We start from the raw sequence: 16,192 nt of genomic DNA on the forward strand, positions 1-16,192 counted from the left end.
GTGTGCTTGCTATGTAACAGTTCGCAGGAATGTGTGTGGGTGTGCTTGCTTGCTTGCTATGTGACAGTTTGCAGGTGTGTGTGTGCTTTATGACAGTTTGCAGGTGTGTGGGTGGGTGTGCTTGCTATGTGACAGTTTGCAGGTGTGTGGGTGGGTGTGCTTGCTATGTGACAGTTTGCAGGTGTGTGGGTGGGTGTGCTTGATATGTAACAGTTTGCAGGTGTGTGTGGGGGTGTGCTTGCTATGTGACAGTTTGCAGGTGGGTGTGCTTGCTATGTGACAGTTTGCAGGTGTGTGTGTGAGTATGTGCCATGTAGCAGTTTGCAGGTGTTGAGGTGTACATGTAGCAGTTTGCAGGTGTGGAAGTGTACATGTAGCAGTTTCCAAAAAACTATAAACACCTACTGCAGATTCATAGGCATAATTTACAATATTTTCATTAACTAACGGTCATCATCTGGGGTGACATGGACGGACCCCTGCACCACCCCAACCATCCCGTTCTTCCCGGCAGTGTAAATCCAGCCTAACCTGTACCGACTACATTGATTCAATGTTCAAGGTGAAGCTATATCTCCACACACATGATAAGGTCATACCCTGCAGAAAGCTGAACAGCAACATCGAACTTAAAAAAGCTTCACACATCTATATATACACGTTCTAATACTGTTCAAGAGCTTCTAAATCCAGACTGAAGCTGAACACCAGCCATGTTACCTTGCCCTGTGTATTCTCAGTAATGGAGGACTTTGGCACACTGTCAGTATTTTAACGGAGCCATGTTTGGCAGACCGACCATACTGTACACACCTCTTACCCAGCAGGATATCAGGGAATATTTAAATCGGGGAACTGATTACACCTCCTTTTGTGTCTGTCAGTCACCAAAGACTTGTGTTATCTTTGCCCCTGACCCTGGCGGTGGCAGTCACACTCTGTGACCAGTGGGTTGGGGGAAGGTGTCTGTCTAAAACAAATATGTCTGGGAACCAGTCACACTGCTTCACTGTTATGAAATGTACATATCCCTGCAAGGTCAAAATGTACATGTGTTGATTTCAGCTGTCACAATCATGTGTGAACTGGTAGGCACAGAACAACACCCCCCACCCCCACCCTGCCCCGCTTTCAGATATGTCAGTCGATCAAAAATGGTACAACACCAACTGTGGTCAGCCACTAGAACAAGGGTTATATTGCAAAACCAGTGGATAAAAATATGTGTAATAACTATTCGAACATGGATCTGACAGTGGAAAAAGGAAATGCACTCTGAATTCAGTGTATAGGAAGTTGTGTGCATGTTCCAGCCTCCGCCTCGTCTTGTGACATGAACCATGTAACAAACCTACATCATAGACTATCGCTTAGTCTCTGATTATATATAATTTTAATAGTAACAAATAAACCCATTTAAATTGAAAAGGAGCCCCAGTGAGATCGGAAATTCAGAACCTGATAGAATCTAGACTTGCTTCATTTTGAGGTTTAGCCTTGTATGGAGGGCTAGGCAGTAGGGAAAATAATGTGGTTCAGGGACTGTGATACAGACTAACCTAGATAACTCACCAACAAGTTCAGAATAATATACGTTACAGACAAAGTAAACAACCCTTCTAACCTGGGACATTGAACATAATATCAATCACTGGTTTGTCTGGTCCAGACCAGGTTAATTAGAGACTGCCCTCCAATAGTAGTACGATGTAGCAGGAAACATCATGTCATTAACCAACATTCAGTCCACGCTGAAACTGTTCCATCTGCTGTCTAAACTCTGATGTCAGCATTATGTGTAAACGTATCTGAGGTGCAGTATTTCTAGATACTAATAAAACTTGGGTTTTGAGCCAGTAGTTACACATACATGTTGTTTGGAAGAAGGTCTCTGTGGATATTGCTTATTCCTCGGAGATAAACAACACTATCTGATACCTCGCAGTAAATATTCAGATGTAATTAAGGCATTCCTTATTTTATTCTTTTTGCTCTCAAATTAATCGTTATCAAAGCCTCACACAAATAATGCATATTTTTTTTAAACCATACACCAGGTAACCTAGAAATTATCTTCTATTGTATATACCATGAACTGGGTAACATAGAAATTATCTTCTATTGTATATACCATGAACTGGGTAACATAGAAATTATCTTCTATTGTATATACCATGAACTGGGTAACATAGAAATGATCTTCTATTATATATACCATGAACTGGGTAACATAGAAATGATCTTCTAGTGTATATACCATGAACTGGGTAACATAGAAATGATCTTCTATTATATATACCATGAACTGGGTAACATAGAAATGATCTTCTGTCCCGGGTAATAACTAAATATTTGTCTTGGTACGCTTCATTGTTTCCTGGCTTTTTATGCATTTGTTTATACAGTTTAGAGAATACTGTCGTTGATTCTACATGAATGTTTGTGCAATAAATACATTCTATCTTGAATGTTGTGCATTGTATATTGTACATTGTATCTGTGTTTTACGGACTAACCCAGCAGCAATAACCGAAACAAACCCCTTGTTTATTACATAACAGTCCTTGTGCTACGCCATGTAGGAAGGGAGTACTTTATCTACTGGACCAGGAAGAAAATTACCCTGGAACGTTCACTGACAACATGACAAACACCACCTACAATACAATACATTTTACTTGTACTGACCCCCTAGGATAGCAGTAATAGTAAACCTGACTCCTGGTAGTGTCGAGTGCCAAGATGAATCCCTGATAAGAACCCATGTATTCCCCCAATGTTTCCATTTAGTGAGATGATATCAGACTGAGCTGATGATATCAGACTGAACCGATTACTGGTAGTGGGAGTGAAAACAACAACTTTATGTGGCCTTTAGAAACAACATTTCAATCACTGTTCAAATGTCAACCCAACTTCTGTACATGATGACATTTCCCACAAACCGCAGCGCTGATGCATTTGCTGCCAAATGTTATGCGAGTCCCAAGAGGTTGGTTTCACTAACATCGACTTCTACAACAACACATCTACATCACTATGTGCTGAAGTGGAACAAACAGAAACCTGATCTACACAAACAATTTCACAAACTTGTGTAAACTAGTTTCTTGTTCAGACCTTCCAGCAAGATCTTGTTTTGGTCTGTGAGAACACTTCCACATGCGTTTGACCCACTTTCTCTGATACTCCAAGAGACAGATAACCATCACAAAGTTTTACCACACACCATCACTAAGATTATCAGTACATGTGGAACTAAAGACCAGAGTTCTATGAATCGATTTGATTTGTACCTTGAGTTAACTCAACACAGCAACATGTGGGACAGTATGTACTTTACAAATATCTTCTTTCACAAAAATAATATTCAGCAAACAATACATAAGTTGTCTGAAACATGAATGAAACGAAACTTACAATGAGGTATATATGTCCAGTTACTCCCGTGTCAGCTGTGACTTCTCCTCATGTAATCCACAAGTGTTGCAAGGACAGTCAGCATAGGATAAGGTCTTGTATCTCCCCGCCACACCTCCTATCTACCACCCTACACAAGAACAGGCTTCCGTTTCAACCACATCCCCCAAACTTACAACCTCCTCATTATAATGCCTCTTACTGTTCACCGCACCCAAATCGTTGTCATTCAACTAGAGGTTATGTCATGTGTTGCACTGTCATCAACACCACCTCACATTCATCTCAAGTGCAATTTACAGGTATTAAATGATCCTCCCTAGAAGGTGAAATCACCTCTTTATAACACTGACAGAAGGAATCCTGTCTCTGTTTCTGATTCAGTGCACCTAAAGTATTTCTTCCGTGAAGCGTGTAGGTCAAATTGTTAGTACTTGTTAAAGAGGGTCCCCCTCATCTCAAATCCTTTGTACGTATAAACCTGGTTGGAATTTGTTATTTTGACAGCCAGTACAAATTGTTTGGTCAGAAGTTGAACCAGACTCCTCAACTCTGACACTGGGAAGTATGTGTTGCCCAAATTCCATGCTATCGCTGTTTGTATGAGATGGGAAACTGCAGTGGGAAGGGACTGCACTTAAATTCACATTCCACAAATGTATCAAATTTCTGAAATAATCCGAGGTGCAGACCACTTGTACATACACACAGACCACCATTATCCCCAGCTGAAAATAACTGAAAACAAACCTTCTACTTTCCAAAACAAACAACATCCTCATATGCAAACCTATAATTATAAATGGCTAATTTGTTGGTCAAAGGATGTTTTTTGTACATAAACATCCCAGAAAGATTTGACATATTTCATATTTCTAAGAATAGTTTACGACAACTGATATGGTGTAATAGTATGGTGTTGCTGCATTGGCCAGCGAAGCATGTGCAGCAACAAGCAGCAAGTGATGTCTGTTACATGTAAATGTCAAGAGTTAGGAACATGATCTCACTGTAGTGAACCCTAGCTGTTTTTTACATACACCCAGCCCACAAACAAAGAGCTGCTGAGTCAGCAATATTGCTGCAGATCAAGCCATACTGCTATCTTCAATAGAGCATAATAGATCACACCCATTGATGGGGTGACTATAAATATGTTGTCGTTGATCTATCTGATTACGTTGTAAATAAATTGAGAAAAAATCATCCAGTTGCCATGATAAAATCACCGAAAGCCATTCTCATTTGAACTTTAAAAAAAAAGCCTGTTTCAATATAATTTTTCCATGTATAAACAAACCATTCACATTACTCAGGGTGAACATAAACATGTTTGTGTTTGATCATAATCAGCCAATCGGAAATGGTTAAACTGTATCACTGACGCTGTAATCAATATGTCAATGAAACATACACAAGTCAATTTCATGCTCATTTCATGCTCTTGTTAAACTGACTATAAAAATTCAATAGCTTGCATTTGTTCAATATAGATCTGGTGTGTTTTAGCAATGAAAAATACTACTGACATCTAGATTGAATTACTGCTACACAGTTGTACAAACACAACTGTACATATTTACTATGAAGCCTGATAGTTAATTGTATATTGGTGATATAATATCACCCTCAGTATCATGAACATACATGATCTACAATATCCTTGTGTTGTTGAAAATTGATACAGTGAGAGTAGACATAATCAACCTTGTAACTGAAGCCATAGACTTGCTCCAAGGCTGTACTGAAGGCTGCCCATGGATGTAGACAGTAATTCTAACTTTAAAAGGTAAGTCAAGAAGTGGACCATAGCCTTGCTCCAAGGCTGTACTGAAGGCTAAGCCCATGGATGTATAGTAATTCTATCCTTTAAAAGGCAAGTCAAGATAAGTGGACAAGTCTGTTATTTATAAAAAAAAATTAGAAAATTTAATTAAAATGATAGGACATATTGTATTGCTCATTACTGCATGCTTGATGCATGCTCGAAGCGCAGTTACATAGAAAGAGTTGAGAGCTGTTAGAAAGCGTTATGAGGTAGGTCTTGAGATGATATCTTAAAGACATTTTAACTATCAATTAGTATGTTAGTCTACTGATGTCAATATGAACACATTTTAATATGACAGAAGGTAAGGTGGAAGATATAATCAGTGTTAAATCTTGAAGCCTTAGTACATACACAATACATAAACATGTCCATGTTATGCTGCATTCTTGTAATACATTCATGGGCTTATTGTCAACAAGCATCATGGCAGTGTGACTCATGCATCTCAGTCCCAATCTAATCCCTAACAGAATTCTGTATTCAGTCCCCTCCGACAAGACACAGACACAACAATAGCAGTAGTTGTTGATTACAGGAAGGCTGAACTGTGTACAATAGATAAGTACTTACATACGCCAGAAGGCCGCAAGTGACCCAACAACCGACCCTGGGGGGACGTTTATTTCAGGGTGTAATCACACGGACATCCATTCATCTACCCGTATTTCCGGTACAGGGTACCTGACTCAATAGCTTCCCCTGTCTGCACACACTGGGTATTCCCTGCTATTGACAGATAGTGATTACCTGTCGTTGAGTGAAATTAGCAACGTCGGGTTACAATGAACATACCTGTTTTAACCTGTCTATTCAGTACAGATAGGCTTCTATCAGGCTAACCAGGACAGCTCACACATGCCTCTACCTATGCCCTGTACAAGGGGGCGTCTTATTCACTGCATCGAAACGATGATTCATGTGTTTGTGTTAGAGCATGCCGGTCAACTTGGTTAAAGCATGTGGGTCAGCCATGATACAGTACTACATGCTTATCCGAAACTAATTCTACATCAGTAAAAAACCTGTAAAATATAAAACTAATATCAATAAATATAAAAATAGTACATAAACCACTGTTTAAAAGACAGTGGCATTTTGTAATTACACATAATATTAAAAAATATTCAGAATCATGGATAAAATATTGTTATAAATAACCAAGAGATAGATGAAACAAATAAATGAAAATATTCTAACCCAAAAATATCTATTCATTTTCGCCTACCTGGGGACGACTGACAAGAGTAATTAACGAAAATACTCAACCTTGATACTTCTTCACCTAACCTTTGACCCAAATCACATACATCAAAACACTTTAAGTGACCATCAATCAATCTCACCTGCCTCAACAAGAAACACCTGTATCCTCAGCTGACCAACATCAAGGGGTATAACATATAGTCTAAAGTTGCTTCAGTACCAGTAGAAAAAGTGTAGCTTGATATTAAAGCGTTCATGGGTTATGAACTTGCATGTAACCTGTAACTTAATGCCCTAATACCAGCAACCCACATCCCCTAATGATCAGAAATCAATCAGGGTATTCCCAATATTGATCCTACAACCCATGAGCCTGAAATAGACATGCATGCAAGTCAATCAGGGTAAAGTCAAGAGCTGGCCATTCAAGTATGTTGTAGATAAATCATAGCGTCGCTATAGACAAGTACCTCTGTAGGTGTGTATTCAGCCTTTGTGTGGGAGCTTTATCTGAATATTGTATAACATGGGTGGGGCTTCACCTTACTCTTCAATATTTAATGCTATCTTCTGATGAATCTCATGACATGTCTCTCAAGAATGCTGTGTCCCTTTGGTTGCAAAAGGTAAAGGACAGAAAATAAGTATTAGGACAGTATTTATAACATTCGCTGGATATAATGGAATATATAATCTCTTGACATTTTTCTCATTTCTATTCGTATTTCATAGTTGATGTATGAGATGATGTTTCATTTGCTATTGGGTTTGAACTAAATGGAAATAAGTACATATATCATGACCTATGCCCATCCATGACCTTGACATTGACTGCTCCTCTGTGTGCAGATCATGCAGATCAGAGAAAGTTGCAATTATCACCATGACAGACAAATGACAGCTCAGGATCTAGTTATACTCTTTGCAAATCTCAATAGCAAACTTCAGTGCTTTCTTATTGTAACTTATTGCATATATCTTAACATTTTCATTCGGAATGCATTGTCACAAACTATTACAGATTTGAATGGTACCCTTTTCTGTACTGGGGTGGTAGGGTAGCCTATTGGTTGAAGCATTTGCTCGTCACACTGATGACCTGGGTTTGATCCCCCACATCGGTACAATGTGTGAAGCCCATTTCTGGTGTCACCTGCCGCGATATGGCTGGAATATTGCTAAAAGTGGTGTAAAAACCATACAAACTCACTCACTTTTCTGTATTAATTAATCCTATATACGGATGTTATCTTCAGTTACGTCCGGCAGGCAGGGTTTCCTGACTAGCTGGGACAGGAATAATGGAGTTTTACTCTGATACTCATTACTGAAGTAAAAACTGTCCTCAAAAGTCTTTAAAGAGGAAATGCTTAAAGTGAAGGTCATTTGGGGAAGTAGACCATCATCATACAACACAAGCACCTGAGTCATTTGAGCAGTGAGTTCATTGGCTAGACGCACGTGTTCAAGCTCAGACCATATCAAACTCGAGACATGGACATGACCAGGCTGCTCTTCAGAAATCTGGCTCAACACTTCCCCACATGATCAAGGAACCTGCACTCTGCATCTGCCCACTTCCTGTTCTGTGAAACCAGCCGTCAGTACCAGCTATCAACAAGTCCAGTCATAACGATGACTTGGTCAAGTAGGGCCTTGTGATATTCTTAATCATTAACAATGATATCAGCGTCTGCCTCGTTAACACGCTGAGGGGACAATGGCTAGCAGTGCCACTCATTACCTACTTGCAATGTTAAAGACTGACTTACCCAAACTGCAGCTTCCAATCATGTACACACCTGTACACACCTGTACGTATCCCCACAGTATCCAAGCTGCAGCTCAGGTAACCACTCCCGATATATCCTACTGAAATCTCCCCAACTTTAGTTCACGTTTTCCATGCAAGGTCTGATATCTGTGTGTAGACTGGTTGGCTACCAACAACTTGCCTATTTCAGGCTGATTAATTGCAGGTAACACAGTCCGACAGCAGTGGGTTAGAGACAGGAGGTGGTGCTTGTATACCCAGGTCACAACTCAGGTAGGTATGGCTCGTACATTTCAGCTCATCAAACGTCAATTTCAGGTCATCAAACGTCAATTTCAGGTCTTCAAACGTCAATGTTATGTCTTGTTGTGGTCTGTGAGGCTTGTGATTTAGTTAAAAATAATACAGTTCTGCTCCACTGAGCTTAGCCAAGTTGTAACACAGGAAGACAATTTTATGGTATACAAGTGACCTAGCTCTGTGACATATTGTGTATTCCTGTGACTCAACAGTATCTGATGACAAACATTAAATACACCTGTTTCACCAAATACCTGGGAGCAGCGGTGGTCCTTGAAGCATTTAAGCACTTTGCATATATATCACTAGACTAATGCTTAGTCTCTGAATATATATAATTTTGATAGTAAAAAACAAGCCCATTTACATTGAAAAGGAGCCCCGGGGAGACCAGAGATTCAGAACCTGAACCTGAGGAAATCCAGACTTGCTTTATTTAGGGCTTTAGCACTGCAGACAGGGCTTGGCAGTAGGGAAAATAATGTGGTTCAGGGACTGTGAGACAGACTAGAATATCACAGGCAGTGTAGTATACACTAGTACATGCCTCTCACTGACTGAACACCCAACACTCAGGGCATATATAATACACTGTGCTGAGGCTACATTTGTTTGTCCTTGGTAGGTATTTACTTTACAAGTTGAGAAGATGCAACAAACTCGAACATATATACATCTCTTACTGATAACAACTACCTACTTGTGTGCAGTGTATGAAATAAGCCAAAAACCCAGCCAGAAATGAGGGCTTGTAACTTCCAAATGTGACCAGCCCGAAATGGATTTAACCAGACCAGACACCAAGATATTGTGAATTTACTCAGATGTATGGAACATCTAAAAAGAATTACCAGACCATCGGACTGGCTAGCTGTAAATATAGACCGTCCATCAGAAATCTAGCTTGTCTCGGGCAGTCGGACAGCCTTATTTCATACACTGTTGTTTGTAACAACATTTCTGGGGTACTTTTTGCCTTTTCACGGATAACAACTTCATATCTGTTTCTCATAACCACATTTCCTGGCTACTTCTTGCCTCTTCATTGGGTGAAGAAACTTCTCACAAATAATAAACAGATCCTTCAAAGTTTCCAGGCTGACTATTTTTAGCAAAGTGGTGTATGATAGTTTTGTTTCCTCAGAACTAAACCTAAAGCACATCATTATGCCTTTGATTATGCACATACATACCAATTTCTGCTGCAGAAAGTAACTTCAAATTTAAAAACAATAGATTAAGGTCTAGATTGAACAAAATCATAAAATGGAGGAATTAACATTGAAAACAAAATAATACCTTCTCTATTAGCTAATCAATTACTGTCCGTTTTGATGCAGTTAGCTTTCTCGTAGACATGTCTCACTTGCATGGTTCAACAAGCATGCACTGATAGAGTACATAGCTATCTTGTTTTTGCAATAGCTGGCCATCAGGCTATATTTGAAGTGAACCTCGCATTGTCACAGACGCTTCCTGAAAGTCAAGTCCAACATTGACAAACCGTTGTATAAATTGCCTCTAATCCATTGTATAAATAAACCAGATTGTTATATTCTACCCCATTACATCACCACTTGCAATGCAACCATGTCATATTTACTACTCTGGAGAACACAATATTTGATTGTGGAATTCTCTTATACATGCCTCTCGAGACAAACTGACTCAACACAAACAAGGCAGAAAGTTTACTGACTTACTCAAATAAAACATATCTCACCTACACACAAAAACATGTGTTATTTTCCTCATCACAAATTACAAATTACAGATAAATAATGTATCTTAAAGTGTAATACTAAATATAAGAACATTACTATTTGATGAGAGTATTTATAATAACCTTGTTTATGTTGCATCCCCTTTAATTCTATCAAATCTAATACTTTTATAATTCAAATCAGTTTACCTCTAATAGTCTGATTCACTTGTTTAATAAAATCAGCAAAATTTTGTCTAGGCTAATGATATAGAATACTGTTTCTTGTTTACTTTAACCTGTGATTATCTACACAACAGTTTAAAGGCCGGGCGCATACCTCCAAATCCCCCCCCACCACCACCACCCACGGGTTCCCAAATAGTCCCCCCATTGGCTACTACTCAGCAGTGTACATGTTATCTGCCCATGTGTGACAGGACTGTAATGGCTATGGGTGCCTGGCAAGAGCATGATGGGACTCTCGGGATGTCAACTGTTATATTTGGAATTTACTACTAGAACAAACATGTGCCTGATAGTAATGTCCAACAACCCTTCCCTTCAACACTGTGTAAGTTACAGTAAGGATTGCATTGTTCACGGACACTCAGCCGCAGGTTATCTTGATTAATTACATAAATGCCGGTAACATTATTCTGTCATAACAGTAAATCACGCAAATATTGCACATTCTTTTCCAAGCATGTCACCTGTATTCCTAAATTCCAAGAGGGCATATTCAGTCACTTTAAACAAGATGGACAAAGGGAGATAACCCACTTCAGACCTCTCTCTCTCAAGAAATTCATTATCAACACATAAACAAGAAGACATCTTGAACAAGATAGCCTTGCCGGCAGCCATCTTTCACTGGACCTGTCATTGGGAGGATCGGCCCCTACTGTAGATGGGTAACTTGAAGAGCTGCACATGTCATAATGAGTCATCACGATAATGAAAATAATTCCACGAATGCTCATCCTGCTTGGAGATAGTGATGTCATTCAGATATTTTAATATGCCAGGCTGTTGTTCAAGTATTGTCATCTGATTATTTTTTACAGATGAATTATTAAATTAACACTGTAAAATAATTGAATTTTCCTCAAATTATATAAATATTTGGCAGCAGAACTTATTTTTTTTCGAGATAACGGTCTTAGGTGTTGTCATTTAATGAACTTCACAAAATACATATTGGACTTTGTTGAAAGTGTCAGTGTCTTGTAAGGTGCTTGTGTTTATGAAAATGTTATTGATATTTTCAGTTGATATTCAGTCAGTGTTTTTTTCATGTTATTCAACAATCTTGATTGGAAAATTGTTGTGGCCTCTCATCTCCCTGAAAAGTCTAGAACCAAACACTTGGTACCTCCTGCTTAAAGGACTGACAGGTGAAGAATTCCTTATAAAGGTAGAAACAGGATATCATGCAGAAAACATTTTTCTTTAATTGGATGTGTTTTGAGAAACATGCACAGCAATGAGTCATGGCTAACTTGATTTAAACATTTCAGAACAGTCTCAGAGGAACATGAAACTACATTTAGAACATACATTCTTGTAACAAACTGACGGATATAACAAATTGGTGTTTATGTCCCGGACATTTGCAGTGTATTTTAGTCAAATGATTCTGACGAACTATGGTTATATCAAGGAAGAATTTGTGGTCCCTTTGAGTTCGTTAGAGCTGTAGTTTACTGTAACATTATTAATAGTCTTAATGTTGCTAGCATTTTGTTATCAATGCTGGCATCAGTTTGATAACATAGCATCATTATATCTTACACCTCACAAGTGTCAAATATTTCAATGAGAGTCATATTTTAAAAAACTTGGTATGCCTACAGACATTTTGTCATGTTGATCCACAATATCTTCACCATGGTGAAACAGAACTAGCTGAATATTTTAAATTGTGTGACACTGGTATGATGCAAACACTCCAATTCCCGGGCCTTCATTCCGCTCCCACCCCAGGAACACGGACCATATTCTCCCAGTGACTCACTCTCTAGAAATGTGAACCACTTACGTTACACAGGACACTCAGCTGACTGCCTCTGGTTACATGTAACTCAAGGGCTGTGGACAGCAACAACTCTCAATGGAATTCCATAAATAATCTGGAAACAGACATACATTCCCCTGTCTTGCCCTGCTCGAGGAGTGCCTTTATCGCAGTCATTCAGAAGTAGTTCAAGATCATTTAACTGTATGGTTTCTGGAACTATTGTGATGAAATCAGTAATGCAATTGTCAGCCATCCTGAGAAGCTGATTTATATTTATAATGATGATAAACTATTGTAATATTATCATCCAGAGCATGAATGAATGAATCTTTGGGGATGCAGTTATAGAGAGGCCTGGTTCTATTTAATTCTTGGACGGGAACATATATATATATATATATATAGGTGACTGATTGCAATGAAAGTTGCATTGACAGTGTCCACGGCTGCACTCTTTTGTAGAGGTCCAACTGTGGTGATGAATTTGAAACATTATTCATCAACTATCACCCTAACTTGTATAACTGGTCTGAATGTTTCTCTTACATATACCGATCTGCATCTAGTAGGAACACCTGTGATATGATGCTCTATTCACTTCATCAGTGTCCTACATTCTACTAACAGTTATCACTGTCAACCCAAAATGTGTCCAAGATGTGGAAACCATTAAAAGCCGGGGTCCGGGGTCACCGGTCCCAGTCGGGTCCAGGGCACCCAGTACTGGTGGTGGGGTGTGTGCGTGGTGTGGGTGTGGGTGTGCGTGTGCGTTTCTTGTTTGTTTTTGCTGTTGTTTTTATTTATTTTATTTTATTTGTTTAATGGAAAGATGGGGAAGAGAGAGAGAGAGCAAAAGAGAGAGAGTGACAGAGAGAAGACCCTGTGTCGAAAATGTTTTTTGGGTATTTTTGATAACGTAAATTTTAGCTCCAAGCAATCAGAAGTAGTCGTTATCTGAGATGTAAATATCATATAATGATATTTAGAAAGAACTTTTATGATAAAAGTTGACATTTAGTAAACTGGCCGTGAGAACATGATTTTCATTACAAGAATGTGAGACTCACATCAAAAACATGAGAGTTGACAGGTTTGCTGTCTATGGTAAGGAGGCACCAGTCTGTTACACTCCCTTCCTGGTGCCAGACTGGTAGGTCAGTTAACTACGGGATCAGCATCACTGAGATGAGCTATACCCCATGAAACAGACATATCAACACAATGCTGCAGTGTTGGGGAACCTGAACCTGTGTCGGGAGTGGAATCAAAATACCTCAGCCCCATATTGGCCAGATATTTGTTTACCCAGTCAACATGCGTAACAATAAGGTGACATTATTTGGAAACTTGTCAAATATTACGAATATAAATAAATGTGATAAGAGGTCCTTCTCCTCCTCCATGTTGACAGAGCATGTGCACACGAAGCACCTTCTCTCTGTACACCAACATCCCACTCCCATCTGTCTCTTCTATATAGCAGTGTATTTGTATATAACTAGGTACAACAGCAGCCAGCATTCACTGACTTGTCTTTCAGTACTTACCATAACTCAACATATTGAAAAAGATCTTGGATCTTTTGTTCGATTCTTATTTTACTTTTATTAATAATGAAGTTACAAGTAAGAACTGCATGTAATATTGTTTTCCTAAACTGTCCATACAATTTGCATACTTTGTCAAATTCATGCTAAAATTCAGCATCATTTCTCACTAATAAATGGGACATGTATTTCAGTTAGTGGCTTGCAAACCCTGACCAAATAAATCTGGCCAACTGACATGCTAGACATTTCATCAAACTCTGGTATTACCCTTGAGGAAATGCTTGTTACTAGACTCGTCTACTTGGTTGGGACAGAATGTATTTAAGAGAGGTTGGTACCGCCATATAGCTGGAATACTGCGGAATATCGCGGCGTTAAACAACAACCAAACCGAACCAAACTCAGTTTTTGAGTGCAACAGTATATTGTGTGTTTGAACAACTGATGACTTAACAATGTGATAAATGAACAAATCAAAGCAAGGGCTATTTATATTAAACAATAGCAATAGTTATATCCTAACATAGTTGAGTCTGGAGCAAGCAGACCAATGGCTGAAAGTATGAGCACCTACTCACACCATCACATCCGGCCATCCATGTAATGATGTCACCTTAAGGGGCGGTGGGGTAGCCTAGTGGTTAAAGTGTCTGCTTGTCACGCTGAAAGACCTGGGTTCGATTTTCAACATGGGTACAATATGTGAACCCCATTTCTGATGTCCCCGCCGTGATATTGCTGGAATATTGCTTAAAGTGGTGTAAACCATACTCACTCACTCACTCACTCACTATGGAACCTTCATGTAACTACAGCACCAACTGTAACCTGTAAGGGGGACACATAGTTGATTACATGTCACCCAACCACTGTGAATGTTTCTGGAAGTAACTGTGTGATGCTCCTTTTTCTGAGGATCAATAGGATACCTGGACCCAAAGATCATGTTAAAAAGAGAATATTGACATATTTGGATGCAGAGACTAAATATTAGCCTACTAACCTCAGTATCAGCTGTAAAATCAACCAGTAAATTTCCATCCACTGCTCCCTTGCTTTCAATAGTTGGGCTAGGCCCAAAAGGGTCGAACTCATCTGCAGCCCCAGAGCCCTGGGTTGTTCCATTTGTCTCAGAGGGGGTAGACTCCCCGAAATCTAACAGTGAGTCAAACTGAGACATCCTTTCTGCACTGATATCGTCACCTTTTGTATCTGAAATAAACAAATACTTTCATTAAACATGGCGTATAGGAACCCTTTAAAAGCAATCAGAGATGTCCACCCCGCTGTTCAGACGTCAGATTAACAGTGTCTTGGGACAAAAACTGCATTGTGTTTTGTATTATGAAATCCCATTAAAAACATAATGAATATTCATGCCTGGCCTCATTTGGTATGACCATGCATTCAGCTGTGGTCTATCAACAAGCTCCACCAAGACAGACACCCAGATACATACAGGCCATCTTCACCACAGGACATAGTTACACACAGTGACCTTTTCATAAGATGACATTGTGTGGCTATACACTACCAGAGTCAGAAACAGTGTGTTAACAACTTCAATCCAATCTCAATATCCAGCTATGTGTAGCTTTTTTGTCTAATATCAATCTAGCAATTTTAAAAATACAATGAAAAGAACATTTGTTTCTGGAGTGATGTAATTTTGAAATAATCTCAACGGAAACCAGATGAAATTTAAACACATTTTTTATGCCAGTTTGAAAGTTTGCCAATTTTATTCCATGTACCAATATATTTTGCCTGCCCCTCCAAGAATAGGAAGAGTCTGCACAATTAGCATCAGTATGAGGTCATGCTGACTATGTGGCTGGGCACTGCAGCTGAGCTCCTTCCTCCTGGCGCTCCAACTCTCCTAGTCTGTCTCACAGTCCCTCAACCATATTATTTTCCCTACAGCCTTGCCCTCCCTGCAATGCTAAAGCCCTAAATGAAGCAATTTCTGGTCTGCCTTGGTCTCCTTTTCAATTTAAATGGGTTTATTTGAGACAATCAAAATTATATATATTCAGAGACATAGCGTTAGTTTATAACTCTCCTCTACTGAACAAGTCACAAACATAATCCCACCTCCCTGATTTCATTCAGGGCCTTGAGGTAGACTCACAACTCATCTCTGACATGAACATACTTTACAGAAAAAAGCTCATAGATAAAAATAGAATATAACAAAAAGGAGCCCTGAGACTTTCTTCATTTTCCTGAAGCTGTGGAAATCTAGACTTGCCACATTTTCTAGACTTGCGTGGGCTTTCTTGGATATATTTGCTTCAGGGTCTATATGACAGACTACGACTTGATGGTATATTCCACAGCATTGTCCTGGCCACAGTGTTTACTCACAGAAAGATGACAGGCTGCTCATACA

At 39.2% G+C, this 16,192-nt stretch overlaps 1 protein-coding gene and 1 long non-coding RNA gene across 11 annotated transcripts in view; one reads left to right on the forward strand and one right to left on the reverse strand.

The window, feature by feature from the left end:
• LOC124261982 (cardiomyopathy-associated protein 5-like) overlaps positions 1 to 16,192 on the reverse strand; it is a 117,369-nt gene that overhangs the window by 62,277 nt on the left and 38,900 nt on the right. For 5 of the 10 annotated variants that reach the window (XM_046696353.1, XM_046696354.1, XM_046696355.1 and 2 more), the window contains exon 2: positions 14,804 to 15,012. In XM_046696353.1, the coding sequence (XP_046552309.1) occupies positions 14,804 to 14,980 (177 nt within the window). In that variant the 5' untranslated portion in view covers positions 14,981 to 15,012. Of the gene's footprint in view, positions 1 to 3,420; positions 3,597 to 5,821; positions 5,972 to 6,043; positions 6,068 to 8,226; positions 8,633 to 14,803; positions 15,013 to 16,192 lie in introns of those variants that run through there. The other 5 variants (XM_046696362.1, XM_046696359.1, XM_046696361.1 and 2 more) reach the window with 5 other exon arrangements.
• LOC124261984 overlaps positions 1 to 16,192 on the forward strand; it is a 69,555-nt gene that overhangs the window by 23,330 nt on the left and 30,033 nt on the right. The gene's annotated exons all lie outside the window — the stretch shown is intronic.

Source organism: Haliotis rubra, unplaced genomic scaffold, assembly GCF_003918875.1.
Source record: "Haliotis rubra isolate DU_JTF1 unplaced genomic scaffold, ASM391887v1 Scf82, whole genome shotgun sequence".
Classification (NCBI taxonomy): domain Eukaryota; kingdom Metazoa; phylum Mollusca; class Gastropoda; order Lepetellida; family Haliotidae; genus Haliotis; species Haliotis rubra.